Genomic DNA, 26,926 nt, shown 5'->3' with positions numbered 1-26,926 from the left:
CCCGCGGCGACGCGTGGGGAAACTACGCCTCCCAGAACCCTTTGCACGCCGCACCTCCTGAACTTGTTGGAGCGCGTGACGACACTCAATCGTCAGAGCTGCTCTACCCAGGGTGCCTTGCGACGCGCGCTTAGCCTCACCCTCCCTCTCTCCTCTAATGAAAAGATAGAAGCGAGTCGGGCCCGCCTTTGGAGGGGCCGGCGAAGCAAACTACGCTACCCAAGAGGCGTTGCTTTTCGCGCATGCGCGGCGGCGCATCAAGGCGAGGGGAATTTGCGTTTGCCGACATGAGGGTCTTGCGGAAGCTTGGCTGAAAAATAAATAAAAGAGGGAGGGTTTGGGGAGGGGGACAGAAAGACAAGACATTAGTTTTCGCTTTACTGAGTCGAAGGAAAGGCGCTGCCCGGCTCTGCTGGTAAGGGAAGGCCGCGCTGAAAGAGGCCTAGCAGTTGTCATGGAAACGGAAGGGGGTCGTTGGGGTGTCAGCCCCCCCGGGGGCAGTCGGGGGTCTGGGATGACTGGACGTTTGGAGGGGGGGGCTCATAGGGCGAGATGGCGGCCCTCGGACGGGTCAGCTGTTGGCCTAGAACAGTGTTTCCCAAGCTTTGCAACTTGGAGATATTTGGACTTCAACTCCCAGAATTCCCCAGCCAGCATTCTGGCTGGCCTAGAAGCGTTGGACTCGTATCCCATCATCCCCAGCCAGCCTATTTCCCACCATCCCCAGTTAACCGGTGCCCCCAACATCTCCAGGCACTCTAGCACCCCCATTATTTATAGCCAGCCAACTTGACCCCATCATCCCCAGCCAGCGTGTACTTCCATCATCCCCAGCCAGCATGTGCCCCTATCGTCCCCAGGCAGTATGACAAGGGGAAACCACCCTCCAAAGCAATCTGCCTTTCAGGGGTTCATGGAGCACCCTCTGGCCCTGTGGGACTCACTGCCACAAGACCCAGAGTGATTGGATGGAGCGGTTCCTGAGGGATAAGTTTGGGGCCATTGAAATTTTAATATCTTGCCCCGCCCAATGAATGAATGTAGGATGTATGAATGTGTTTGTTTAACTTTTAACTATGGGGATTTTTAGATTGTAATTTTACTTAGATTTCTAACATTTTATTTATTTTATTTATTCATTTGTCCAATACACAAATACATAGGAAGAAAAATAGACATGTAGTAATATATATAAGGGTAAAGTGAACTTAGAGGAAAGGATATATGAAAGAAAGAGAATATATATGATGTTTATATTACCTTTGTTGTAATGCTGCCCTTGGTCTCAGGACAAGGGCGGCATAGAAATAGAATTAATTAATTATAAAGACCCATTTGTTAAATTTGTTTTTTTAGAGCAGTATTATATTGGCAGTTCTTTGTTAGCAAAAACTTCAGAAGAGAAGGATTGAGGGGTAGTCATTTCTGACAGTCTCAAAATGAGTGAGCAGTGTGGTTGGGCAGTAGGAAAAGCAAGTAGGATGCTTGGCTGCATAGCTAGAGGCATAACAAGCAGGAAGAGGGAGATTGTGATCCCGCTATATAGAGTGCTGGTGAGACCACATTTGGAATACTGTGTTCAGTTCTGGAGACCTCACCTACAAAAAGATATTGACAAACTTGAACGGGTCCAAAGACGGGCTACAAGAATGGTGGAAGGTCTTAAGCATAAAACGTATCAGGAAAGACTTCATGAACTCAATCTGTAGAGTCTGGAGGACAGAAGGGAAAGGGGGGACATGATTGAAACATTTAAATATGTTAAAGGGTTAAATAAGGTTCAGGAGAGAAGTGTTTTTAATAGGAAAGTGAATCACAATCTGAGGTTAGTTGGGGGAAAGATTAGAGAAAATATTATTTGACTGAAAGAGTAGTAAATGCTTGGAACAAACTTCCAGCAGGCGTGGTTGGTAAATCCAGAGTAACTGAATTTAAACAGGCCTGAGATAAACATAGATCTATCCTAAGATAAAATACAGGAAATAGTATCAGGGCAGATTAGATGGACCATGAGGTCTTTTTCTGCCCTCAATCTTCTATGTTTCTATGTATTTCTCAACCTCAGCAAATTCCACAACTGGCTGGGGAATACTGGGAGTCTGGGGGGGGGGGGGGGGGATTCCTGCAGTTGAAATCCATACCTATTTGTTGAGACTGAGAAACTCTGTTCGACATTACCACCAGGATTGGACCATTAAAGTTTCTCTTTTGAACGACCATGAGTTTCTTCCTAGCTTGCTTTTTAACCTAAATGCCCTGTGTTTTCTTCCTAGGTGTCGGTTTGCTAGGCTGGATTTTGTCTGTGGTTGACTTGATCGAGGGTGGGAAGCCATGGCGAACACGAGTGGCGTGGGAGACCCTGGCCTTTTACGGCTGAGCATCGCCTCCCAGTTCTTCTCGGGGGAGGAAACAGCAGAGATTGACACCAGGACCACCTCGGAGAGAGTAAGGCTCCCAGGAGATGACGCTTGAATGTTGTCATGATATGAGCTCAGTCTGGAGCCATCATCTTAAAACCAGTTGGGAGTTAACGGAGTTCCGATCTTTGCAATTTCTTTCCTTCTTTCTTTATATAGCAGAGCTGGGCAACTATGGCCCTTTTATGACCTGTGGACTTCAATTCCCAGAATTCCTGAGTCAATTTTGGGAGTTAAAGTCCACAGGTTGTAAAGAGACCATAGTTGCCTATTTCTCTAACTTTGATCCTTCAGTCCATTTGTTGTTCGAATCATGGAGTGTCACATTTGCAAGAAAATAAATCATGTTATTTTTAAAAATTCAAACTCTTTTTCCATTCAATCTCTTTTACATCCATTATTAAGATTTATTACACCCGATAGTTTTCCATACATATAATAGACTTCTCTGGAGTTTCTTTTTGTTCCTGATACTAATTTGGGTTTCGTTTTAAATAACCAGGTTGTGGATTTGCTGAATCAAGCTGCCTTAATAGTCAACGAGTCTAAAATCACAATCCTTAAACAGGTGAGTGAAGTAACTTTTTCCTTTTCTTGAATTTGAATCCAAGCTTTCTTCAGTTAAATCGGAGGTCTCGAAACTTGGCAACTTTAAGATTTGTGGACTTCAAGTCCCAGAATTCCCCAGCCAGTATTCTAAGAGTTGAATTCAGCATTCTGGGCATTGAAGTTCACACATCTTACTCAAGTTAACAAGTTTGGAGACGCCCCGCTGTTGAGAAGTTGAGAAATGCTGTATTAGAGAATTAAAATCATAGGCAATTTTATATGGTAGAGCCATTTTTGCAAATGAAGTGAACCAAATGAATTAATTTTCAGCAAATTATTAAGGTCTCTGGGGTTTATTTATTTATTAGATTTGTATGCCGCCCCTCTCCGAAGACTCGGGGCGGCTAACAACAATATAAAAAGACATTGTAAACAAATCTAATATTAAAAGACAATCTAAAAAAAAACCCAATTTAAAGAACCACTCATACATACAAGCATACCATGTATAAATTCTATAAGCCTAGGGGGAAGGGAAATTTCAATTCCCCCATGCCTGACGACAGAGGTGGGTTTTAAGGAGCATGCGAAAGGCAAGGAGGGTGGGGGCAACTCTGATATCTGGGGGAAGCTGGTTCCAGAGGGTCGGGGCCGCCACAGAGAAGGCTCTTCTCCTGGGTACCGCCAAACGACATTGCTTAGTATCTCCCTGGCCTTTCCTCACAATCTTTGTACAGAAGGGCCACTTGCTCACATCAGTGTGACTTGTAGCTGGGACACAGGAATACTCAAAATAGTTTCATAATGTGTGCCAGCTTTTTCTTCTTGCTTGCTGTATATTACATTTTCTTTTCTTTGTTTTCTTTTCTTTCCCCCTTTTCCTAGGTCCAGGAATTGATTATAAACAAGGACCCTACCTTGCTGGATAACTTCCTGGATGTGAGTTGTCTGGGAATCTTCATAGAAATCTTCTTTTCTTCACAGTATCTCCTTTGTGGTTCTTCCTGCCCATAAAGCTCCACCACTGGAGGGTTTTAGAATAGAATAACAAAGTTGGAAGGCACCTTGGAGGTCTTCTAGTCCAATCCCCTTACACCACTTCAGATAAATGGTTATCCAACATCATCTTTAAAACCTCCAGTTGGAGCATTTGCAACTTCTGGAGGCAAGCTGTTCCACGGATTAATTGTTCTAACTCTCAGGAAATTCCTCCTTAGTTCTAAGTTGGAACTCTTTTAAGAAGAGATTGTACATCGCTTTGTCTCAGGTGGTTTAGGATCTCCTGCTTGGCCAAGGGCTGGACTAGGAGACATCCGAGGCCCTTTTAATTTGTGCCAACCAGTTGGATTTGAATAACCCCTTCCAGAATAATCAAGGGGCGGGAAGATTGTGGCTGCTAGAACAGCCCTTCATCTTCCTCCTTTCTGTCTATTCTCTTTTCCAAATTGGCTCACAATGGGAGATGTTTCTTTTTGGAGGGGAAAGAGAACTGAAACGCCAAACAACCCCGGACGCAAATCCCTCTCTTTTTCTGTTGTAGGAAATCATAGCTTTCCAGGCAGATAAATCCGTTGAGGTGCGAAAATTTGTAATTGGGTTCATAGAGGAAGCCTGGTAAGTCCACAGTGTCCTTCTCATTTATCATATTTAGAAACTGGCCCAGAGGAATTCTGGGCAGAGTACAAACCAACAATTTAATACAATAAAATGGACCTTCAAAACCAGGGGTGGGCTACTGCCTGGGGGTGGGGGGCGACACGATGCAGTGGGGTAGCAAAAATGGAGTTCCACCCCAGAGCACCTAATTTGCACTGAAAGAGGTTGAAAGAAAATGCATAAGCCCACAGTGTGGTAGTAAAAATTTTGGTAGCCCTTCACTGATCAAAACGTAAAGGCAAATCTAGTCAAAACCCAACATTAACAGTTGATTAAAAGGCAGAGGGAGGACTTTTAGCATGGCTGGCTGGGGAATTCTGGGAGTTGAAGTCCACAAGTGTTAAAAGCCACCAAGCTTGGAGACCCCTGCGTTAGCCATTTTCGAAAAGCCGGGAAAACTTGCCATTTTGATCCTCGCGTTTCCGAGGTAGCGACAGGCCATTTTAACCTCCCTTTTATTTCTGTGTCAGCTGCATTCGTCGACTTTTGCCTGGTCCTCTTTTGATTCGTTCCCGTTTTCACATTTGTTCTTTCCAGCAAACGGGACACGGAGCTGTTGCTCAAGCTCATCGCCAACCTGAACATGCTGCTGAGGGACGAGAATGTCAACGTGGTGAAGAAGGCCATCCTGGCCATGACCCAGCTGTATAAGGTGGCCCTGCAGGTGAGCCGATCCCCAGGGACCAAAGCAGGTTGCCTGCTCACCCGTCAGCAGAACTGCTTGTGAGTAACAGAAGTCAGGGACTTTTGTCTCCCGCCTGTGTTACTGCTTGCTTTTCCCTGGGAATGGTCAGATAAGGCTCGCAGCAGTGCAAGGGTGCCAAGCTAGAGCCTCACTTGACCCTTCCTTCCAATTTGCCTGGGAGTTTTCCCAATTCAATGGTCCCTCTACTTACGAACTTCATTCGTTCCGTGACCAGGTTCTTAAGTAGAAAAGTTTGTAAGAAGAAACAATTTTTCCCATAGGAATCAATGTAAAAACAAATAATGCGTGCAATTGGGGAAACCACAAGGAAGGTGGAGGCCTTGTTTCCTCCCACGAGATTCCTAGAGAGGCCCCACGGAGGCTTCTCCCAGATTTTTCCAGCCCTGTCTCCTCTCAGGAGATTCCTAGAGAGGCCCCACAGAGGCTTCTCTCTGCCTTTCCCGGTTACAGTTTCAGAGGAACGGGTTTGTAAGTGGAAAAATGGTTCTTGAGAAGAGGCAAAAAAATCTTGAACACCCGGTTCTTATCTACAAAGGTTTGTAAGTAGCGGCGTTCTTAGGTAAAGGTACCACTGTATCTTCCTCACTTCTTGAAATGAAAAGTGAAGCCTGAGATTTGCACCATCCTAGAGGAAAGGGATGGGTCCAAGTAAACAGGACACAAAAACTCAGAGTGGGGAGTGGGTGTTGGTCACGGGGGCCCAGGGTGGCACCAAGCATCCTTTCTCCACCTGTGGCCCCTCCAACTGGCCTCAAGGACTTTCTTCCTTTGTTTCGCTGCCCAGTGGATGGTGAAGTCCAGGGTGATCAACGAGATGCAGGAATCCTGCTGGGAGATGGTCTCCGCCATGGCCAACGAGATCATCCAGCTGCTGGACTCCGACAACGACGGGATCCGCACTCACGCCATCAAGTTCGTGGAGGGGCTGATCATCACCCTCTCGCCCCGCATGCCGGAATCGGAGGTGCCCAAGCGACACGAGAACGACATCAGCCTCGACCGGGTGCCCACCGACCACAACTACATCAAATACAGTAAGGAGCCCCCGTGGCGCAGTTGCGGGGACTCTCCACAGCCATCCCCGCTTTTGGGTTCCCAAGGGACTCCAAGGGTGTCGGGGAGGGAGGTGTTACCTTCCGCCAGCTCCAGGGAAGCCTTTGGAGCCTAGGCAGGGCAAAAAAGCCCTTCATGGCATCGGACCATAATATCTCCGGGACCGCCTTCTGCCGCACGAATCCCAGCAGCCAATTAGGTCCCACAGAGTTGGCCTTCTCCGGGTCCCATCGATGAAGCAATGTCGCTTGGCGGGACCCAGGGGAAGAGCCTTCTTTGTGGCGGCCCCGGCCCTCTGGAACCAACTCCCCCCAAAGATTAGAATTGCCCCCACCCTCCTTGCCTTTTGTAAGCTGCTTAAAACCCACCTCTGCCATCAGGCATGGTGGAATTGAGATCCTCTTTCCCCCTAGGCCTTTACAATTCTATGCATTGTATGTATGTATGTATGTCTGGTTTTTATATTAATGGGTTTTTTAATTGTTTCTAACATCAGACTACTATTGTACACTGCTTTATTGTTGCTGTTAGCCGCCCCGAGTCTCCGGAGAGTGGCGGCATACAAATCCAATAAATGAATGAATGAATGAATGAATGAATGAATGAATGAATGAATGAATGCATACAAATCCAATGAATGAATGAATGAATGAATGAATGAATGAATGAATGAATGAATGAATGAATGAATGAATAAATAAATAAATAAATAAATAAAAATCTAATTAATAATAATAATAATAATAAAAGCACGAGCCTACTGTTCCCACCAAAAGTTGGGAAACAGCCCCCCCCCCCCCCAGGCATTGAATTATGGGTCTGGCCACTCACGCATATGGGATAGCACCCACCCACGCTCTTTCGGCACAAGAGGGAGAAAAGGTTGGCCATCACTGGCTTAAGGACTCACTAGGGGTCTTGCTTGGTTCTTGGGGCCCGACAGGCACCAATTCCTAAGTTGATTTCTCCCTCCCCCCCCCCAACCCCCAGATGCCCTGTGGGAGGAAGGGAAGGCAGCGTTGGAGCAACTTCTGAAGTTCATGGTCCACCCAGCCATCTCCAGCATCAACCTAACAACAGCCCTGGGCTCCCTGGCCTCCATCGCCCGACAGCGGCCGATGTTCATGTCCGAAGTGATCCAGGCCTACGAGACGCTGCACGGTAAGATTAGCTGCTTATAATTCTAAAACTATGAGGACAATTAAAGCATAGAAACATAGGAGATTGAGGGCAGAAAAAGACCTCATGGTCCGTCTAGTCTGCCCTTATACTATTTCCTGTATTTTATATCAGGATGGATCTGTGTTTATCCCAGCCATGTTCAAGTTCAGCTACTGTGGGTTAACCAACCATGTCTGCTGGAAGTTTGTTCCAAGCATCTACCACTCTTTCAGTTAAATAATATAAATAATATTTTCTCACGTTGCTTCTGATCTTTCCCCCAACTGACCTCAGATTGTGCCCCCTTGTTCTTGCGTTCACTTTCCTATTAAAAACACTTCCCTCCTGGACCCTATTTAACCCTTTCACATATTTAAATGTTTCGATCACGTCCCCCCTTTTCCTTCTGTCCTCCAGATGATACAGATTGACTTCATTAAGTCTTTCCTGATACGTTTTATGCTTAAGACCTTCCACCATTCTTGTAGGCCGTCTTTGGACCTTATCAACAGTTCCTCCTCTGGTTTCCCCCCCCTCCCCAGCCTATTCCCCCTGGGAGAGAATCCTGGGGGCCTCCTCCCCATTTCTGGGGGCCTCACCTGCTTCCTCTTCCGTCCTCCCGTCAGCCAACCTCCCCCCCACGCTGGCCAAATCCCAGGTGAGCAGCGTCCGCAAGAACCTCAAGCTCCACCTGCTGAGCGTCTTGAAGCACCCGGCCTCCGTCGAGTTCCAGGCCCAGATCACCACCCTGCTGATGGACCTGGGCACCCAGCAGGCTGAAATCACCCGCAATATGCCTAACCTGAAGGAGTTACGCAAACGCCCTCGGGACGAGAGTGACCCCACCTCGAAAAAAATGAAGATGGGTGAGCAGCGGTCTTTGAAAGGGCAGGGAGGCTTTGCAGGTGGGGGGGGGGGTGTTCGCTTTTGCCAAGATCTGTTGATGATGTTCATCCTGGTGCAACCTCTAGGCTGCATCAACAGAGGGAGAGAATCAAGATCGCGTGAAGTGTTAAGACCAATTTATAAGGCCACGCTTGGAATACGGCATTCCGTTTGGGTCGCCATGATGCAAAAAGGATGTTGAGACTCTAGAAAGAGTGCAGAGAAGAGCGACCAAGATAATTAGGGGACTAGAGGCTAAAACATACGAAGAACGGTTGCAGGAACTGGGCATGGCTAGTTTAATGGAAAAAAAAGGACTAGGGGAGACAGGATAGCAGTGTTCCAATATCTCAGGGGTGGCCACAAAGAAGAAGTATTCAATTTATTCTCCAAAGCCCCTGGGGGTAGAACAAGAAGCAACGGGTGGAAACTAAACAAGGAGAGAAGCAACTTAGAACTAAGGAGAAAATTCCTGACAGTTAGAACGGTTGATCAGTGGAACAGAAGTTGTGAATGCTCCAACACTGGAAGTTTTTAAGAGGTTGGATAACCATCTGTCTGAAGTAGTGTAGGGTTTCCTGTCTAAGCAGGGGGGTTGACTGGAAGACCTCCAAGGTCCTTTCCAAATCTGTTACTGTTGTTATGATTATGATGATTGTTCCCTCCTCCTCCTCCTGGTTGCAGAGCCTCCCCTTGAGGAGGACGACGAGGACAAAGACCTGGAGCAGGGGGTCGTGCCCAGCCCCAAACCCTCCATCCAGATCAGCACGCAGTCAGATATCGACATCACCGCCGAGTTCCTGCAGCCTCTCTTGACTCCGGACAACGTGGCCAACCTGGTGGGTATTTGGGGGGATTTAGTTGGAAAACCACCTCTTGGTTTTTCTGGGAGCATTTTCTGTCCCCTTGGGGTCAAAGAAGCCCAGAACTCTGCTTTGGAGCGAGGGTCTCCGACCACGGCAGCTTTAAGGCTTGAGGACTCCAACTCCCAGAATTCCCCAGCCAGCCATCCTGGCTGGACGAAGCATCTTGGTCTGAAACCAGAATCAACACTTGCCCCTTTGCTGGTTTTGGGTTGAGGCGCTTCTCGCTTTAGTCATGGAATTTGGGAGGAAACGGCAAATTTAAAATATAGATTAAATATACTGGATTACACTACTACTTTATATTACGCTGCTAGATTCTGTAGTAGCTTTGTGCCATAGAGCATCTTGGCAGGACCCAGAGGAAGAGCCTTCTCTGTGGCGGCCCCGGCCCTCTGGAACCAACTCCCCCCAGAGATTAGAATTGCCCCCACCCTCCTTGCCTTTCGAAAGTTGCTTAAAACCCACCTCTGCCGCCAGGCATGGGGGAACTGAGATACACTTTCCCCCTAGGCCTTCACAATTCTATGCATGGTATGTCTCTGTATGTATGTTTGGTTTTTATATGATGGGTTTTTAACTGTTTTTAGTATTGGATTTTGTTATATATTGTTTTATTGCTGTTGTTAGCTGCCCCGAGTCTGCGGAGAGGGGCGGCATACAAATCCAATAAATAAATAAATAAATAAACCTTGGAAACTTATTTATAGGGTGCCCAGCAAACCTGGAAAACAGTGAAATCAGGGAAATATCAGGGAATTCATGAAAAAAAAATGGAATAAATCAAGGAAAAAATCAAACTGTATTAAAATGTTTAAAAGTCAGGGAATAATCATGTTTTTTAAAAAATGGATTACGCTCCTTGCCAGAGTCTAGCAAAAATGAGCATAACTGTGGCAACAACTTGCATGCTCAGCTACCGATATTTCTCCATGGCGTAGCCATTTGGTATGACGTCATCTACGACCTCTGCCTTAACAGGGAAATATCAGGGGATTCCAAAATGCTTTCCCCCTGGACGCCCTGTATTTATGATAGTCGCAGTGTCCTGAGCTCCTGGAATTCCCCTTCAGGGGCCTTCTGACAAGACAAGTCAGTGGGGAAGCCAGATTCATTTAACAACCAGTTTACTAATTCATTAATTGACCCAATTCACTTAACAGTTGTGGCAAGTGCCGTAAAACGGGGCAAAACCCATTTAACAAATGTTGGTTGTAAGTCAAGGACTACCTGTATGGGAAAATGACAATAAAGGCCACCTCTTCTTATCCCAGGTGCTCATCAGCATGGTCTACCTCCCAGAGAACATGCCAGCGTCCTTCCAAGCAACATACACACCAGTGGAGTCCGCTGGGACCGAAGTCCAGATCAAGCACTTGGCGCGACTGATGGCCACCCAGATGACCGCAGGCGGTCTGGGGCCAGGTAGGGATGGAACAGTTGCTCAAAGTTACAGCGGTGCTGAAGCAAGTGACTTGTGATCATTTTGCACGTTCATGACTGTGGGAATGTCATTTGCATCCGGGTGCTTGACAGCTGACTCAATGTTGACAAGGGTTACAATGCTCTGAGGTCACGTGATCCGGGGGGCAGGTTTCATGCCAATTGGGGAATTCTGGGAGTTGGAGTCCACCTGTCCAAAGTTGGGAAAGAAAGCCCTTCATGCAGTGTTCCTCAATTATTTTCTATTACACCCCCTAGGAAGAAGTAAACGTTTTTTGCCCCCCCAACTCTCTGCCGGGACGATTGTTTGCAATATTTAGCACGTTTTCGCTGAAAAATCTCAAGTGGCTTATCAGTGTGGTTTAAGTGAGGCCCTAATTTATTTGGCTTCATGCTGTCCACTGCCAACATTTTTAGACCCAGTAAACATCTCGGTCTTCCCTCGTCTCCCACCGTAGTCACAGGGAAGCCAAGCGCTACATACGCTTCTTTGCCCTATTTCCTCCTCTTAGCTTTCAGGAGACTGACGTTTGTCTCATGATCTCCGTCTCTCTCCTCCTCTCTTTTCATCCCTGTCCAGTTTTTCCATGGTGTCTCTTAAGGGTTTGTCATCTGCACTTCACATCTCCTGCTCTGTGCTTAGTGCTATTGTTCAGTGCAGCAAAAAAAGCACATGCCCCGTTTCATGCCCCCCCCCCCCCCGGCATCGCTCCACAGCCCGTCTCATTGGAGGCCCGTCCCCCAACTATTTGAGAAGCACTGCCTTAATGTGACAGGGGTTGCCACCGGTCGGCTGTTGAGTGACGGCTGTTAACGCTCACTTTTTTTTTCCTGGCAGGAGTGGAGCAGATCAAACAGGTCAAGGAGGCCATCAAAGGAGAGAAGATACCGAAGCCAGAAGGCGTCTTGATCAAGCGGCGCCTTTCCACCCTTAACCTCGGCCAGGCCATCTCCGTGGTGGGAGCTGCAAGCCCGGCTTCTCCTTCCACGGAGGCCCCGCAGGCCAAGCGGCGCCCGGAACCCATCATCCCTTCCAGCCAGCCAAGGTGAGCACCAGCAGAAACGCTCGGTGGTGGCCCCGCGGGGTGAGATATGAGAGATTTGGCAATAAGCACCACGGTTGGCGGTATTCCCGAGAGACAAGAGCCTGGCGTGGGGCATGGGGGGGGAAGGCCCTGCCGTGGGAGATTAGCAGGCCCCAAGCCGCTTGGCTTTTTGTAAGGATTTAACACCCCGTCTGGGCTCCCAGGCCTGTGGCTCTGGATGTGCTTAGCGCCCCCCCTCCCTCTGGGCCTTGGGGATAACCGGCCACGTGCCGTCTTTGGGGATGCTTTAACTGTCCTCATAGTTTTAGAATTATAAGCAGCCCAGAGTCGTTGCTTAACGGTGGGTAGCTATAGAAATTGGATATGGGTGGATGGATGGATGGATGGATTTTTGCCCATACAGGTAGTCCTCGACTTATGACCACAACTGAGCCCAAAATGCCAGTTGGGAAATTTGCGAAGTGAATTTGGTCCAATTTTACAACCTTTCTTGGCACAATTGTTAAGCGAATCACCAGTTAAATTAAGTAACCGGGCAGTTCCGTGAATCTCCCTCCCCCACCAAAGGGGATCACATCGTCCCGGGACACGGCCACTGTCATAAAGGCGAGTCGTTCACCAAGCACCCAAATTTTGACCCACCCCTGACATTGGGGATGCCAGAGTGGTCATAAGTGTGAGAAACGGTCCTAAGCCTTTTGTTTCCGTGCCGTCGTAACGTCAAATGCTTCACTAAACAAACAGTTGTATGACTACCTTACCAACAGGGGGGGGGGAACCCACATTTGGGAGACGCCCCCTCCTCCCTCTCCCCCGCCAGGCCCTGCCCCCCCTCAAACACCGACCTTGCTGTGCTGGTCTTCCAGGCTGGTGGGGGCCAGTGGCCGCAAGAAGATCTTCCGCCTGTGCGACGTCATCAAGCCTCTCGCGGACGCCCAGAAGGAGAAGCTCAAACTGGCAGCGGTCAAACGGATCCTGCGCTCCGAGAAGGCCGTGGCTTACAGTGGGGCGGCCCACGTAAGTCAGGGGTCCCCCAACCCACGGTTTGCTCGTGTGCAAAGCTCCGTTCAAGTGAAAACACGCACACACACAAAGACCCTCTGCAGGGCCGGGCTGAGGTCAGTAGAAGGGGCTAGGTTGATGGACTCTCCTGGCCTCAGCTCCGACTTTCCCGCCACAGGACCGGGTGAAGATCCTCTCCTCTCTGGTGACCCAGTTTGAGGTCCCGCTGAAGCAGGAGATCTTGGCCTTCGTCCTGGAGGACATCCGCAACCGGCTGGACCTGGCCTTTGCCTGGCTCTACCAGGAGTACAACGCCTACCTGAGCCACTACCCCACCGGCTCCCTCAACAACTACGACAAGTGTCTCATCGGCCTCCTCTCCGGCCTGCAGGAGAAGCCCGACCAGAAGGACGGGTGAGTCCTTGGGCCCCTGGATGGTGGTGGGGCAGTGGGGGCATGTTTTTACTTCCTTGCTACTGGTGGTAGTCTTAAATTACAGCTGCCACCAAGCAAATCATTCAGGTTGTAGATTTGGGGACCGACGTAAGAACCAGCTGAGTTTGTTTATTGTATTTGTCAGGATTTAAAACCGGAGGTGATATTCCAAGTACAGTGGAAATGCTGTCATTACTATGAAGGCAGAAGGAATGCAATTTGTTCTACAACCTGATTGGTCAATACTTGTATATATTGTAATGCAACTTTGCATAGGTGTGGTTTGGTTGTCGGTTATTCTGGGTGGTTTAGTGTGGTTTAGTAGTGGTCCTGTGGCTGGTTGGTTGGACTGTGATAATGTTCATCTAGTGCAGTGTTTGCCAACCTTGGCCACTTGGAGATATTTGGACTTCAACTCCCAGAATTCCCCAGCCAGCAAATGCTGGCTGGGGAATTCTGGGAGTTGAAGTCCAGATATCTTCAAGTGGCCAAGGTTGTGAAAAACTGATCTAGTGTAATAGTTTTGTTAGGTGGTCTGTTATATAGTATAGAGTTAATAGTTTTGATACTAAGAAGAAGTAAAAGTCTTCTGAAGAAACACCTCCTCCTGTTGTGTCTTTATTAAGGCGACTGTCCAGTGGCTGGTATCCCTCCGTGCTTCCAACCCAAGTTCAAAAATTAACTCTGACACCTTTATTATATTTACAAGTAACTCAGAATGGCGAATATATCCAACACACCTTCCTCCTCCTGTTTTCCCCACAACAGCAGCCCTGCAAGGTGGGTTGGGCTGAGAGAGAGGGACGGACTGGCCCAAAATCACCCAGCTGGCTTTCATGGCTAAGGTGGGACTAGAACTCGCGTCTTCCATTTTCCAGCTTGGAGCCTTCAGCAAAAAACTCAACTGGCTTTCCTAGATTTAGAATTGTTTTGAAGGGGCAAGAATTGTTTGACGACAGGGCATCAGGTTGCCCCATCACTTCTGATGACATGTCTTCTGCAACTGGTTTTGACAGGGCTCCTGGTCAGAATGGTTATCCATAGAAATAATTTTAAGACCCGCTTCCTCTGTTTGAATCGAAAAGTTTGCAATCGAGTTTTGCTGGCTTGGAAATGGTGCAGCTCATTTGTTCCAGTGGAAATATGACTTGTTTTGGTCTCCTCCTGAGGGTTCGCTCTTTGGGTTGGCTGCTCCCATTGTGTCTCTTGCAGGATCTTCACCAAGGTGGTCCTCGAAGCCCCCCTGATCACGGAGAGCGCCCTGGAAGTCATACGCAAGTATTGTGAAGACGAGGTGCGTCTCCAAGACCATCAGCCGACTCACCCAGCTGAAAGTCCCTTCAAATGTTTAGCATTTCGAATTTAGATTTGTAGATAGTGCTTTACAGCCCTCTCTAAGTCAGCCTATTGCCACCCCCAACAATCTGGGTCCCCATTTGACCCACCTCAGAAGGACAGAAGGCTGAGTCCACCTGGAGCCTCCTGAGATTCGATCTGCCAAACTGCTGGCAGACGGTGGTCAGCAGAAGTAGCTGGCAGTAATGCACTCTAACCACTGCGCCACCGAGGCTCTCATTGGGACTGCCACTCCCAAGCCGAAGTTCTCATTCATCGCAACTGATGCCTCAGAGCTTCCATGGCAGTGCTGGCTGGGGATGATGGGCATTGAGTTTCAGGGTGACATCGGGGGAGCACTGGGTTGAGAAGAAAGGGACAGCAATACACACACACACGGTCTGAAGGGCTGCAAATGATGGAATCGTAAGGTTGAAAGGGACCTTGGAGGTCTTCTAGTCCAGTGTTTCCCAACCTTGGCAACTTGAAGGTATCTGGACTTCAACTCCCAGAATCCCAGGTATCTGGACTTCAACTCCCAGAAATCCCCAGCGGGGAATTCTGGGAGTTGAAGTCCAAATATCTTCAAGTTGCCAAGGTTGGGAAACAGTGTTCTAGTCCAATCCCTTGCCCATGGCAGGAGACCCTATACTATTCCAGACAAATGGCTGTCCAGCCTCTTGAAAACCTAATTTAATTTGAGAAATTAATTAAAAACTTAATCTTTTTAAATCTTGGATTTTAAAAAAAAATCAAACCCGTCATTTTGGGGGAAGAAAATTAACATGTTTCTTCAGACGTTCAGTGATACTCTCCCCAAAATCTCCCATAGTACTACCTGTAGTATATTCCTATCTCACACCTTTTCACTACATCAAGGGTGGGCTTGACCTGTGGGTTTCAATTCCCAGAATTCTTGAGCCAGCTATGGGTGGCCGACTCAGGAATTCTGGGAATTGAAGTCCACAGGTTGGATTTCAATTATCTGGAATGAGGCTCCTAAATATTTATGGCCTTACAAAAAGCATAAGTTGGGGGAAATTAATATTTTTCAACATGCTAACAATATTCGTGGAATTTTTTTCCCCTTCCATCTTCGGACCGGGACACACCCTGGTTTCTTCTGTGCTGCTTTGCAGAGCCGGACCTATCTGGGCATGTCCACCCTCCGCGATCTGATCTTTAAGCGCCCGTCCAGGCAGTTTGAATACCTGCACGTTCTCTTGGACCTCAGCTCTCACGAGAAGGACAAGGTGAGTCTTCTGCCCTCCGACAGTCAACGTTTGGGCCAAAACATCTCAGGTGCAGCTCTTAGCAATATTAATCCTAAATTTTCCCATGCACGTAATCCTCGACTTAACAACAGTACATTTAGTGACTGTTCAAAGTTACAGCAGCAACGAAAAACTGATTTATGATACTTTTTTCACACTTATGACCATTGTAGCGTCCCTGTGGTCGCGTGATCAAAATTGCTTGGCAACTGACTCACATTTATGACAGTTGCAATGTCCCAGGGTCACGTCACCACCTTTTGGGCTGTCTGGACAAGCGGAGTCTCAGTGGGGAAGCCAGAATCCCCTTTATGGCCATGTTACTAATTTAACAATTTCAGTCGTTCACCAAACAGTGGAAGAGTAAGGTCATAAAACGGGGGCAAAAATCACTTAACAACCTCATAGGATTGTTGTTGTGGAGGAAATAGGAAGATGTGTGGGACATGTTCCCCACCTTGTGTTACTTGTCAAAATAAAATAAAAGTGAGATATAAATGAGACAGGTAGAAGAAATAAAATGTTTATGTTTATGTTTATTAGATTTGTATGCCGCCCCTCTCCGTAGACTCGGGGCGGCTCACAACACAATAAAAAACAGTTTATAACAAATCTAATAATTTACAATTTAAAATATTTAAAAAAACCCATTATTAAACAGACATACATACAAACATACCATACATAAATTGTATAGGCCCAGGGGAGATATTTCAGTTCCCCCGTGCCTGACGACAAAGGTGGGTTTTAAGGAGTTTACGAAAGGCAAGGAGGGTAGGGGCAGTTCTAATCTCCGGGGGGAGCTGGTTCCAGAGAATTGGGGCCGCCACAGAGAAGGCTCTTCCCCTGGGGCCCGCCAACCGACATTGTTTAGTCGACGGGACCCGGAGAAGGCCCACTCTGTGGGACCTAATCGGTCGCTGGGATTCGTGCGGCAGGAGGCGGTCTGGGAGATAAAATGATCTTGATGGATTTGAAAGCGATCTGTGCTTCCGTCCCAGGTCCGCCAGCAGGCCCTCCTCTTCATCAAGCGGATGTACGAGAAGGACCACCTGCGGGAATACGTGGAGAAATTTGCCCTGAATTACCTGCAGCTGCTGGTCCACCCCAACCCCCCTTCGGTTCTCTTTGGCGCTGATAAAGATACAGGTAACTCAGCCCCCACAAGGTGGAATCTTCCAATGGGCCTCGGTTGCCTCCAAGCCCAAGTGACCAGGTCTACGCATGGAGAGTGATTCCATTCTGCCGATGCTACAGGAACCTCCTCATGCTGCCCACCTCCACACAGGTAGAGAAAGTCGTATGGCACGTAAGGAGGTGGTCAGTTATGGACCTTTTGCAGCTGCCCCAAGGACTCGGGGCTAATTCCACACTCGCAGACTGACTGCTACTCGGACAGGGGTTGTAGGTGAAAAGCCACCAGAGCTGGGGCAGAGTTAAGTGTGCCGTGAGCCTAGAACAGTCATGGCAAACCTTTCCTCCCCCCCCCCCCCCCGGTGCCGAAAGAGCGTGTGCGCATGCTATCGTGCATATGTGCGAGTGCCTGCACCCATAATTCAATGCCTGGGGAGGGCGAAAACAGCTTCCCCGCACCTCCTGGAGGCCGGAAATGGACTCTTTCCCAACTTCTGGTGGACCCAGTAGGCTCGTGTTTTACCCTCCCCAGGCTCCAAAGATTTCCCTGGAAGCTCTCTGGAAGCCAAAATCGCCCTCCCGGAGTCTCTGTGTGAGCCCAAAAACATCTGGGTGGCACACACCTGCACATTGGAGCTGAGCTAAGGCAACGGCTTGCGTGCCAGCAGATATCGCTCCACCTGTGGCACCTGTGGCCTAGAACCATCACATTCCCATGAATAGTTTTTTAAATCCAACCCCTCTTCAGTTCTGTGGACCATAAAATGGGGCCCAAATACAGGTCGGCGGAATTAAAGAAGGGTTGGATTTGGACCATTTGTGGGGACGTAACAATTCTAGGCTGATGGTGCATTTGACACCGCCTCCCCCAGAGTACCTCCGGAAACACCTGCTACCGCACGAATCCCAGCGACCGATAAGGTCCCACAGAGTTGGCCTTCTCCGGGTCCTGCTGACAAAACAATGTCATTTGGCAGGTCCCAGGGGAAGAGCCTTCTCTGTGGCGGCCCCGGCCCTCTGGAATCAACTCCCCCCGGAGATTAGAACGGCCCCCACCCTCCTTGTCTTTCGTAAATTACTCAAGACCCATCTATACCGCCAGGCATGGGGGAGTTGAGAGACCTTTCCCCCAGGCTTTAAAAAAAAAAATTATGTTTGGGTATGTATATGTTGTTTGCTTTTTTAAATATGATAGGGTTTTATGTGCTTCTTAATATTAGATTTCTTTTCGCTGGAATATTGTTTTTATTACTGTTGTGAGCCGCCCCAAGTCTTTGGAGAAGGGTGGCATACAAATCTAATAAATTGAATTGAATCGAATTTTTCTGCTATGAGCGTTTCCCGACAGCCTCCCTCCCTCCCCAGGCCTGGCTATTTAGCCTTTTCCTTGTCCACCTTCCTTCCCCTTGCAGAGGTGGCCGCCCCCTGGACTGAGGAGACCATCAAGCACTGCCTCTACCTCTACTTGGCCCTCCTTCCCCAGAACCACAAGCTGATCCACGAGTTGGCCTCGGTCTACACAGAGGCCATTGCGGACATCAAGCGCACCATCCTCCGAGTGATCGAGCAGCCGGTGAGGCCGCAGAGACCCCTCCTCTCTCTCCCCCTGGGCCAAACCGGCCCTCCTGTCCTCCTCCTTCCCCACTGCTCACTCTCCCCAATTCCCAGATCCGCGGGATGGGCATGAATTCCCAGGAGCTGCTGAAGCTGGTGAAGAACTGTCCCAAGGGAGCCGAGACGCTGGTGACCCGTTGCCTCCACAGTCTGACCGATAAAGGTACGGCTTTGCCAGGTGGATCTTGAGGTGTGGGGGACTCCTGGCCACTTGACCTCTGCGGCCTCTACTCAAAGGCCCACGGTTTTTTCCCCTCTGCAGTCCCTCCGTCTCCGGAGCTGGTGAAGCGAGTTCGAGATCTCTACAACAAGAGGCTCCCGGATGTCCGATTCCTCATCCCAGTTCTCAACGGCTTGGAAAAGGTATCTTCTGCCTTCTCCCTGCTGGGACATTTTTAGTGAAATCTAAGTTAAAATAAGACTCAGAATGCAAAAGTTCTTATGTACCTTGGGGGGCATTACAGGCTGGCCTTGACTTAACGGCCACAACGGAGCCCCGGGTTTTTGCAGCCAAGTGGAACATTTGTCCAAGAAATGTTGCTTCGTTTTATGGCCCTTTTGTGCCACAGTTGTCAGGGAAATGGCTGCAGTTGGCTGGGGGATTCTGGGAGTTGAAGTCCGCAGAGTTGTTAAGGAATTCCATCGTCCAGGTTGGCTTGTCCGAAGGTCAGAAAAAGGTGATGCTGCCACCGTCATAAATATGAATCAGTTGGCAAGCCGTCCCGAGTCTACGGAGAGGGGCGGCATACAAATCTAATAAATAATAATAATAATCCAAATTTGATCACAGGGATGCTACAACGGTCGTAAGTTGCTTTTTTCAGTGGCGCTGTGACTTTGAACGGTCACTAAATGAACTGTTGTAAGTTGAAGACTTCCTGTAATCTCTGCTAGCGTCTTATTGCACTGGGCAGGGAATCAGGGCCCTCTGGCCTGCAGGACCGGACTTCTCTGTCCCGTGAGGACGTAGCGGAGAAGCCAAAGCCCTCTGAAGACGAGAGAAAAGGGGGGGGCACGCGTGGCCCATCCGCACTCTCTTCTCTCCCGCCCCCCTCCCCAAATCCCTTTCTAGAAAGAGGTGATCCAGGCTCTGCCCAAACTCATCAAGCTGAATCCCATCGTGGTGAAGGAAGTGTTTAACCGGCTCCTGGGAACACAACATGGTAGGAACCCCATCCCGACGGCGGCAAACTCCCGATCTCGGTTTTGCGTTGCCCCTGCCACAAGGAGCGAAGGCCGAAGTCGGGAGACGGGGTGGCAGAGGGAGGGCGGAGGACTCGGGCTCTCAAACCAAGCCAGGGAGCCTGGCAGCTTCATCCTCTCGTGGGTCGCGGGCTGCTTCCTGGGGCTCCGGAGAACATCCGCAGGCTCATTCCTCTCGCGGTCGTTCCAACAGGGGAAGGGAATTCCACAGTTTCCCCGCTCAATCCCGGAGAGCTGTTGATCGCCCTGCACAACATCGACTCCACCAAGTGTGACATGAAGTCCATCATCAAAGGTTGGCTGCCTTCCTCTAGACCAGTTGCGCTCATTGCGGAGGGGGATTCGGTTCCTTTAAAAGGGGCACCTGGGTGGGCCTTCTCTGAGTCCTGTCAACTAAACAATGTCGTTTGACGGGACCCAGGGGAAGAGCCTTCTCTGTGGCGGCCACGGCCCTCTGGAACCAACTCCCCCCAGAGATTAGAATAGCCCCCAACCTCCTCGCCTTTCGTAAGCTCCTTAAAATCCACCTCTGCCGTCAGGCATGGGGGAACTGAGATATTCTTTCCCCTTAGGCCTCTACAATTTATGTATGGTATGTTTGTATGTATGATTGGTTTTAAAATAAGGGTTTTTAGCTGCTTTAGTATTGGATTGTCGCATGTTGTTTTTACCACTGTTGTTAGCCGCCCCGAGTCTACGGAGAGGGGCGACATATAAATCCAATAAAATAAAATAAAAAATAATAATAATAATAATAATAATAATAATGTATGTTTGGTTTTATAATAAGGGTTTTTTAGTTGTTTTAGTATTGGATTGTTACATGCTGTTTTTTATCCCTGTTGTTAGCCGCCCCGAGTCCACAGAGAGGGGTGGCATACAAATCCAATAAACAAACAAACAAACAAACAAACTACAACTCAGAATATCATTAGCAATCACAATAGCCCTTAGACTTATATGCCGCTTCCTAGTGCTTTTCCATCTCTCTCTAAGCAGTTTACAGAATCAGCCTCTTGCCCCCAACAATCTGGGTCCTCATTTGACCCACCTCGAAGGATGGGAGGCTGAATCAACCTTGAATAACAGAGTTGGAGGTCTTGTCCAATCCCCTACTCTGGCAGGAAACCTATACCACTCCAGACAAATTTATCTCAATTGAAGAGGCCGGAATTCTTATCACAACTGAAGATTTGCGGAATGGCACTGCAGGTGAGGAGGCTGAGCCCAAGGGAGGGAAGAGTCAAACAAGCCATCAGTCTCAAGTCGCTTCGTGCCCACACGAGACCAGCCCACCTTGAATCCCTCGGGCTCTTATTTACACCGATTTCCTTGGGCCACTCAGGTTCTTGTCCAGAGCTCGAGTTTGCCGTAAACCTTCGTATTCATTTGTCTGGTTTTCTGACGTCCCAAGCTTGACACATACCAGAATAATATACTGCTCAAAATAAATAAATATAGGGAACACTTAAACAACACCATATAACTCCAAGCCAATCAAACTTCTGTGAAATCGATCTGTCCACTTAGGAATCAATTGACCGTTTGCGAGATGCCTGGCGGCCCCCTTTTTCCATCCTTCCTTTCCTCACGTTCTTCGATTTCTCTGCCTGCAGCGACCAACCTGTGCTTTGCGGAGCACAACGTCTACACCTCGGAGGTGCTGGCGGTGGTGATGCAGCAGCTGATGGAGCAGAACCCGCTGCCCATGCTCCTCATGCGGACGGTCATCCAGTCACTGACCATGTACCCCCGGCTGTGCGGCTTTGTCATGAATATCCTCTCGCGCCTCATCTCGAAGCAGGTGGGTCGGCGGGGGGCAGGGAAGGTAGCAAAATCACATGTGGACACGCAGGGCAGTGGCAGAATTGCGCTGGACTCCACTAGCACTCAGAGCCACGGGGGCGAGCACACGTACACGTCACCACTTCACCTTAGCAGCCCCCTCTGCTAAGAGCCCAAAGATCTGGTGGCTTGGGGCTCCAAAGGGGGGGCCTCATGTTGGAGCCGCCTTAAAGATCCCACCTTCCCCTCCACTCCTCTTACTCCTCCCCACCCCATCTTTTAGCCGTTGTATTTTGCATTTTTATAATGCTGTACTGTTTATATGGTTTTATTTTTTAATACATTTGATGAATGAATTGGGTGAATTAATGCATTGGATGGATGGATGGAGGGAGGGAGGGAGGGAGAGATGGATGGATGGAAGGAAAGGATGGAAGGAAGGAAGGAAGGATGGAGTTGCTCAGCCACACTCTTGAACTCTGCTTCCTCCCCCCCAGGTGTGGAAGTACCCCAAAGTCTGGGAGGGCTTCATCAAGTGCTGCCAGCGCACCAAGCCCCAGTCCTTCCAGGTCATCCTCCAGTTACCCCCACAGCAGCTCAGTGCCGTCTTTGAAAAGTGCCCAGAGCTGAGAGAACCTCTGCTGGCTCATGTCCGCTCCTTCACCCCCCATCAGGTAGGGGCATCGCCTGTATGACCAAGACCAAGTAAAAATCCAGAGTGCTCCCCTGTGCACCTGGGAGGCCATTTGCCCCATGGGCTTCAAAGTACCGTATTTTTCGGAGTATAAGACGCATCTGAGTTTTGGGGGAGGAAAATAAGGAAAGAATCTGCTTACCGGTCTGGTCAGTTTCAGCACATTATTAGTCTGATCAGCTTCAGCGCATTATTTTATCCCCAGATTAGGGATTTAAAAAAAAACTTTATTCAGAGAGAGTAACAATGAAAGAGTTTGCAAGCCAGTAAGAGCTGGGAAAATCATTAGCACCTGGAAGGAAACATTTGGAGCGAGCAGAGAAATGAAACAAACCCTGCCAAGACTTAGGGCTTGGAAAACATTCTTTGCAGAGAGTAACAATGAAAGAGCCTGCAGGGTAAGAGCTGGGAAGATCGTTAGCAGCTAGTTACGGCTAGAAAAAAAAGCTACATTCAGAGTATAAGACGCACCCTAATTATCAGCCTCTTTTAGGGAGGGAAAGGGTGCATCTTATACTCCGAAAAATACGGTATATCTCCTCAAATGAAGTCACTGAGAGAACTGGATCAGAATTAGAGTTGGAATTATTGGCCAAGTGTGATTTCACCAATAACACAATGAACTTGTGTCCGGTGCAGAAGCTCTCGGTATTCACACAAAACAACAAAGTGATAATCATAGATAACAATAGGAAAAGGTAATAGGAAAGATGGCAAGGGCAGTAGTAGTAACACACACACACCCTACTACATGGGTAAATGTCTTTGGGCATAAGACAGGGGTGTGGAAATTAGGTGTTCAGCAAAAATGGATCTAGGACCAGATGTTAGTTGAAAAGCCAAAGTCAGAATAATTTTGCATTTGTGTTCCGGAGTCTTGGATAAGTAACTAACCTTCATTTTGCTGCCTTCAAGTCCTGCCATTTGACACAGTATCTTTCTCGCCTCCAGCAAGCCCACGTCCCCAATTCCACCATGGTCATTCTGGAAGCCACCACCAAGCAGGAAACGGAAGGCAAAGACCTTCAGCCCCTGGAAGAAGGGAGGGGCCCTGCTCCACCCAGGACGAAGACCCTGAGGAGAGAGAGGGAGGTCAGCGCTACCAGGACGGAGGGGGGGAGTCATTGCACATGGATTGTACTGAATGGCAACAGCAGAGGGCAAGGGTTTGGCATTAGGAGGGCAGAGAGGGAAGGGGGCATTGTTGGGGAACTGCCCCAGGAAAAGAGCCTCGGTGGTGCAGTGGTTAGAGAATGCAGCATTGCAGGCTACATCTGTTTGATCACCGGCTGCCAGCGGTTTAGCAGATCGAATCTCAGTGGGCTCCAGGTTGACTCAGCCTTCCACCCTTCCGAGGTGGGTCAAATGAGGACCCAGATGGTTGGGGGCAAGAGGCAGACTCTCTGTAAGCTGCTTAGAGAGGGATGTCAAAGCCCCGTGAAGCGGTATATAAGTCTAAATGCTATTGCTACTGCTAAGAGAGAAATCTCAGTTTTGCCTTCCAGTTTGGTTTTGGTTTGAGAGCCAAATTTTGACAAAGAACAGAAACAGTTTTTTTTTTAAGATGGGATTTAGCTTAGAAACATAGAAGATTGACGGCAGAAAAAGACCTCATGGTCCATCTAGTCTGCCCTTATACTATTTCCTGTATTTCATCTTACAATGGATCTATGTTTATCCCAGGCATGTTTAAATTCAGTTACTGTGGATTTACCAACCACGTCTGCTGGAAGTTTGTTCCAAGGATCTACTACTCTTTCAATGAAGTAATATTTTCTCATGTTGCCTTTCTGGAGTTTAAAGGATTCTACTTTCCATTTAGCTAAAGAATTACCAGAACAGGCTTAGAAAAGGATTTCTTACCCTTGAAGTCCAGTTTCTGTTCTGTATATTTTTCCTGCCATTTAAGTAATTACATCCCCCTCTAAACCTGTTTACAGAGTCAGCCTCTTGTCGCCAACAAAAGTGCATGTATGTGTTATTAGGGGTTTTTAATTAAGTATCTTAAATTGTTTTTACTGGAAGCCACCCAAAGTCCTTCTGGAGTTGGGCGGCATGATAGATAGATGGAAGGATGGATGGATGGATGTTAGAGATAGATAGATAGATAGATAGATAGATAGATAGATAGATAGATAGAGAGAGAGAGAGAGAGAGAGAGAGAGAGAGAGAGAGAGAGAGAGAGAGAGAGAGAGATCTGGGTCCTCATTTTGCCCACCCAAGGATGGAAGGCTGAGTCAACCTTGAGAGGGAAAGGAGGACCCTGTCCGTGGGCAGAATTATTCTGGCCAGACAGGCAGTCCTCGACTTTTAACTACTATAATTGCGCTCCAAATTTATGTTACTAAGTGAGACATTTGCTAATTAAGCATTTGCCCCATTTTACCACCTCTCTCGCTCCGGTTGTTAACCAAACGGTCACAATGATCAAATCCACACGGCCGTTAAGTGAGTGGGACTTCCCCAAGGCGTAAAAGCACATCACGTGACCGGGATTCCGCAACCGCCAAGCGCCTGAGTTTTGATCACGTGACCCAGGGGGCCTGCTGCAGCGGCCTCTGTAACTTTATAAGCGGTCACTAAACGAACTTTCGTAAGTCGAGGACCACCTGCAATTCCATTCTAAGCAGCCCCACCGGTGCTCTTCAATGACCCGAATGGCTGATCCCCCTAAAGCTCCCCATCATCTAAAGCAGGGGTCACCAACTTTTCGGACCTCGGAGACCACTAAATTCATCATGTTAAATCCTGCAGACCAACTAATACGATTTTTAAAAATATATATATATAAATAGTATTTACTGCAATACAAAAAGAAATGAAAGTCATTTTTCTGCAGACCACCAAAATTTATCTCCCAGCGGCCAGTTAGGGCTCCTAGAATTGGTCTTCTCATGGTCCCTTTGGCTAGACAATGTCAGCTGGCGGCTCCGCATGAGGGCCTTCTCTGTGGCAGCCCCAGTTCTATGGAATCAACTCCCCCCAGAGATCCGCAGGACCGGCACCCTCCTGGCCTTATGAAAGGCCATGAAAACATGGCTTTGCCGGCAGGGGCCGGTAAATGATGCTATCTTGCCCCGGGTGAATGGAGGTGAATATTTTAGCATCCGCTGGCTGGGGAATTCTGGGAGTTGAAGTCCAGATATCTTCAAGTGGCCAAGGTTGGGGAACACTGCCCGAAGGAGCTTTGTTAGTGTGGATCTTCAAAACCAAATCTGCTGGATTCCCCAGGAAGAAGCGGAGCCCCAGCCCCTGCTGCCTCGGGTGTCCCAGGACATGATCGCCCTGCGCCTGGCCCAGGAGAAGGCCCTGAAGAGGCAGCTGGAGGAGGAGCAGAAGCTCAAGCAGCAGCAGCCGCAGCCCCCTCGCCCGGCTGGGCCCCCCACCCCTCCCCCGGCTGAGGAGTTGGTGGACCTCCCCGAAGATGTGCCCGAAGCCGAGACCCCCACCATCTTCATCAGCATGCAGGAGGAGGAGGAGAGCTTCGCGGGGCAGAGCTCCCTGCTGGACTCCAGCTTGGAAGGAGCCTGGGCCACCAAGGTAGCCCCTTCGCTTTGGGTTTGGCAATGGATGGGTGGGTTGGTTTTGTCAGCATTCTAGGCCGCCTTTCTCCAGGTGACTCGGGGTGGCTTACAAGATAAAAAGTCAATACAGGGAAGAGAAAGAAGCAAGGGGAAGAAGGAAGGAAGGAAGAGAAAGGAAGGAAGGGAAAGGGAAGGACAGGAAGGAAAGAAAGAAAGTGAAAGAGAGAAAGACAGAAGACAGAAGTAAAGGGAAGGAAGGAAGGAAAGAAAGAAAAGGAAGAAAAAGAAAGGAAGGAAGGAGACAGAAAGGAAAGAAAAAGACAGAGAAGACAAGCAAGGGGAGGGGAAGGAACGAAGGAAAGAAAGAAAAGGGAGGGAGGAAGGAAGAAAAAGGAAGGAAGGAGAGAGAAAGGAAAGAAAGAGAAAGAGAAGACAGAAGCAAGAGGAAGGGAAGGAAGGAAAGAAAGAGAAAGACAGAAGACAGAAGTAAGGGGAAGGGAAGGAAGGAAAGAGAAAGAAAAGGAAGGAGACAGAAAGGAAAGAAAGACAGAGAAGACAGAAGCAAGGGGAGGGGAAGGAACGAAGGAAAGAAAGAAAAGGGAGGAAGGAAGAAAAAGAAAGGAAGGAAAAGGGAAGGAAGGAAAGAATTGGGGGCTTTTTTGGTAAAAACAGTTGCCCCTTTGACTCCAATCCTAGGTGTCACCATGGCAACCTTTCCCGACCAAAAACCTGGTTACTTCCTTGGACCCCTCTAGGGTTAAAAAGCCCAGTTGTCTCAAATTCTCTGCTTGGCTCCCAAAGGTTTTTCCCCATGTCCGATTTTGACTCTGACGGGCGTCGTGTCCCCCTTTCCCCGCAGGAGCTGCTCAGCAAGGAAGGGGGCAGTGGCAGCAGCTCAGACGAGGGCTCCTCCAGCAAGGCCCCTGCCCCAGCCCAGCCCAGCCCGGCCCCGGAGGAGCCGGCCAAGGAGAGCCCAGCCGCTGAGGCCCGGTCAGCCAGCCCTTTGGAGGAGCCCCCGGCAGCGCCCTCCAAGCCTGGCACGGAGGAAGAGGAGAAGATGGAAAGCTAATGGGGGGGACGGGTGGGTGGGAGGGGGAGGACGGGAAATGGGGGGTCTCTGCTTTCTCAATAAAGCTGCACAACTCTC

At 48.8% G+C, this 26,926-nt stretch overlaps 1 protein-coding gene across 1 annotated transcript; it reads left to right on the top strand.

Annotated features, from left to right (window-relative positions):
• Window positions 1-190: 190 nt before the first annotated feature.
• On the top strand, window positions 191-26,926 carry SYMPK (symplekin scaffold protein). Its single transcript, XM_070764302.1, has 27 exons — window positions 191-415; window positions 2,274-2,445; window positions 2,920-2,985; window positions 3,852-3,905; window positions 4,507-4,580; window positions 5,160-5,286; window positions 6,113-6,362; window positions 7,372-7,542; window positions 8,169-8,408; window positions 9,112-9,266; window positions 10,565-10,715; window positions 11,572-11,779; window positions 12,646-12,796; window positions 12,960-13,195; window positions 14,429-14,510; window positions 15,691-15,804; window positions 16,827-16,974; window positions 18,372-18,532; window positions 18,628-18,736; window positions 18,836-18,936; window positions 19,646-19,736; window positions 19,970-20,071; window positions 21,393-21,580; window positions 22,059-22,235; window positions 23,207-23,347; window positions 25,487-25,795; window positions 26,639-26,926. The coding sequence occupies exons 2-27, from the start codon at window positions 2,332-2,334 to the stop codon at window positions 26,846-26,848; spliced, it is 3,930 nt and encodes a 1,309-aa protein (XP_070620403.1). The 5' UTR covers window positions 191-415; window positions 2,274-2,331; the 3' UTR covers window positions 26,849-26,926.

The sequence above is a fragment of the Erythrolamprus reginae genome, chromosome 11 (genome assembly GCF_031021105.1).
Source record: "Erythrolamprus reginae isolate rEryReg1 chromosome 11, rEryReg1.hap1, whole genome shotgun sequence".
Classification (NCBI taxonomy): domain Eukaryota; kingdom Metazoa; phylum Chordata; class Lepidosauria; order Squamata; family Dipsadidae; genus Erythrolamprus; species Erythrolamprus reginae.
This window is presented reverse-complemented; position numbering and strand designations above follow the sequence as displayed.

What these genes read in the sequence shown, in the direction of transcription:
- SYMPK (XM_070764302.1), top strand. Translation starts at nt 2,332, where the DNA reads ATGGCGAACACGAGTGGCGTGGGAGACCCTGGCCTTTTACGGCTGAGC. An exon ending in TTCTCAACGGCTTGGAAAAG is followed by an intron (nt 18,937 to 19,645) that starts GTATCTTCTGCC and finishes ATCCCTTTCTAG; the next exon opens with AAAGAGGTGATCCAGGCTCT. An exon ending in CGCGCCTCATCTCGAAGCAG is followed by an intron (nt 21,581 to 22,058) that starts GTGGGTCGGCGG and finishes CCTCCCCCCCAG; the next exon opens with GTGTGGAAGTACCCCAAAGT.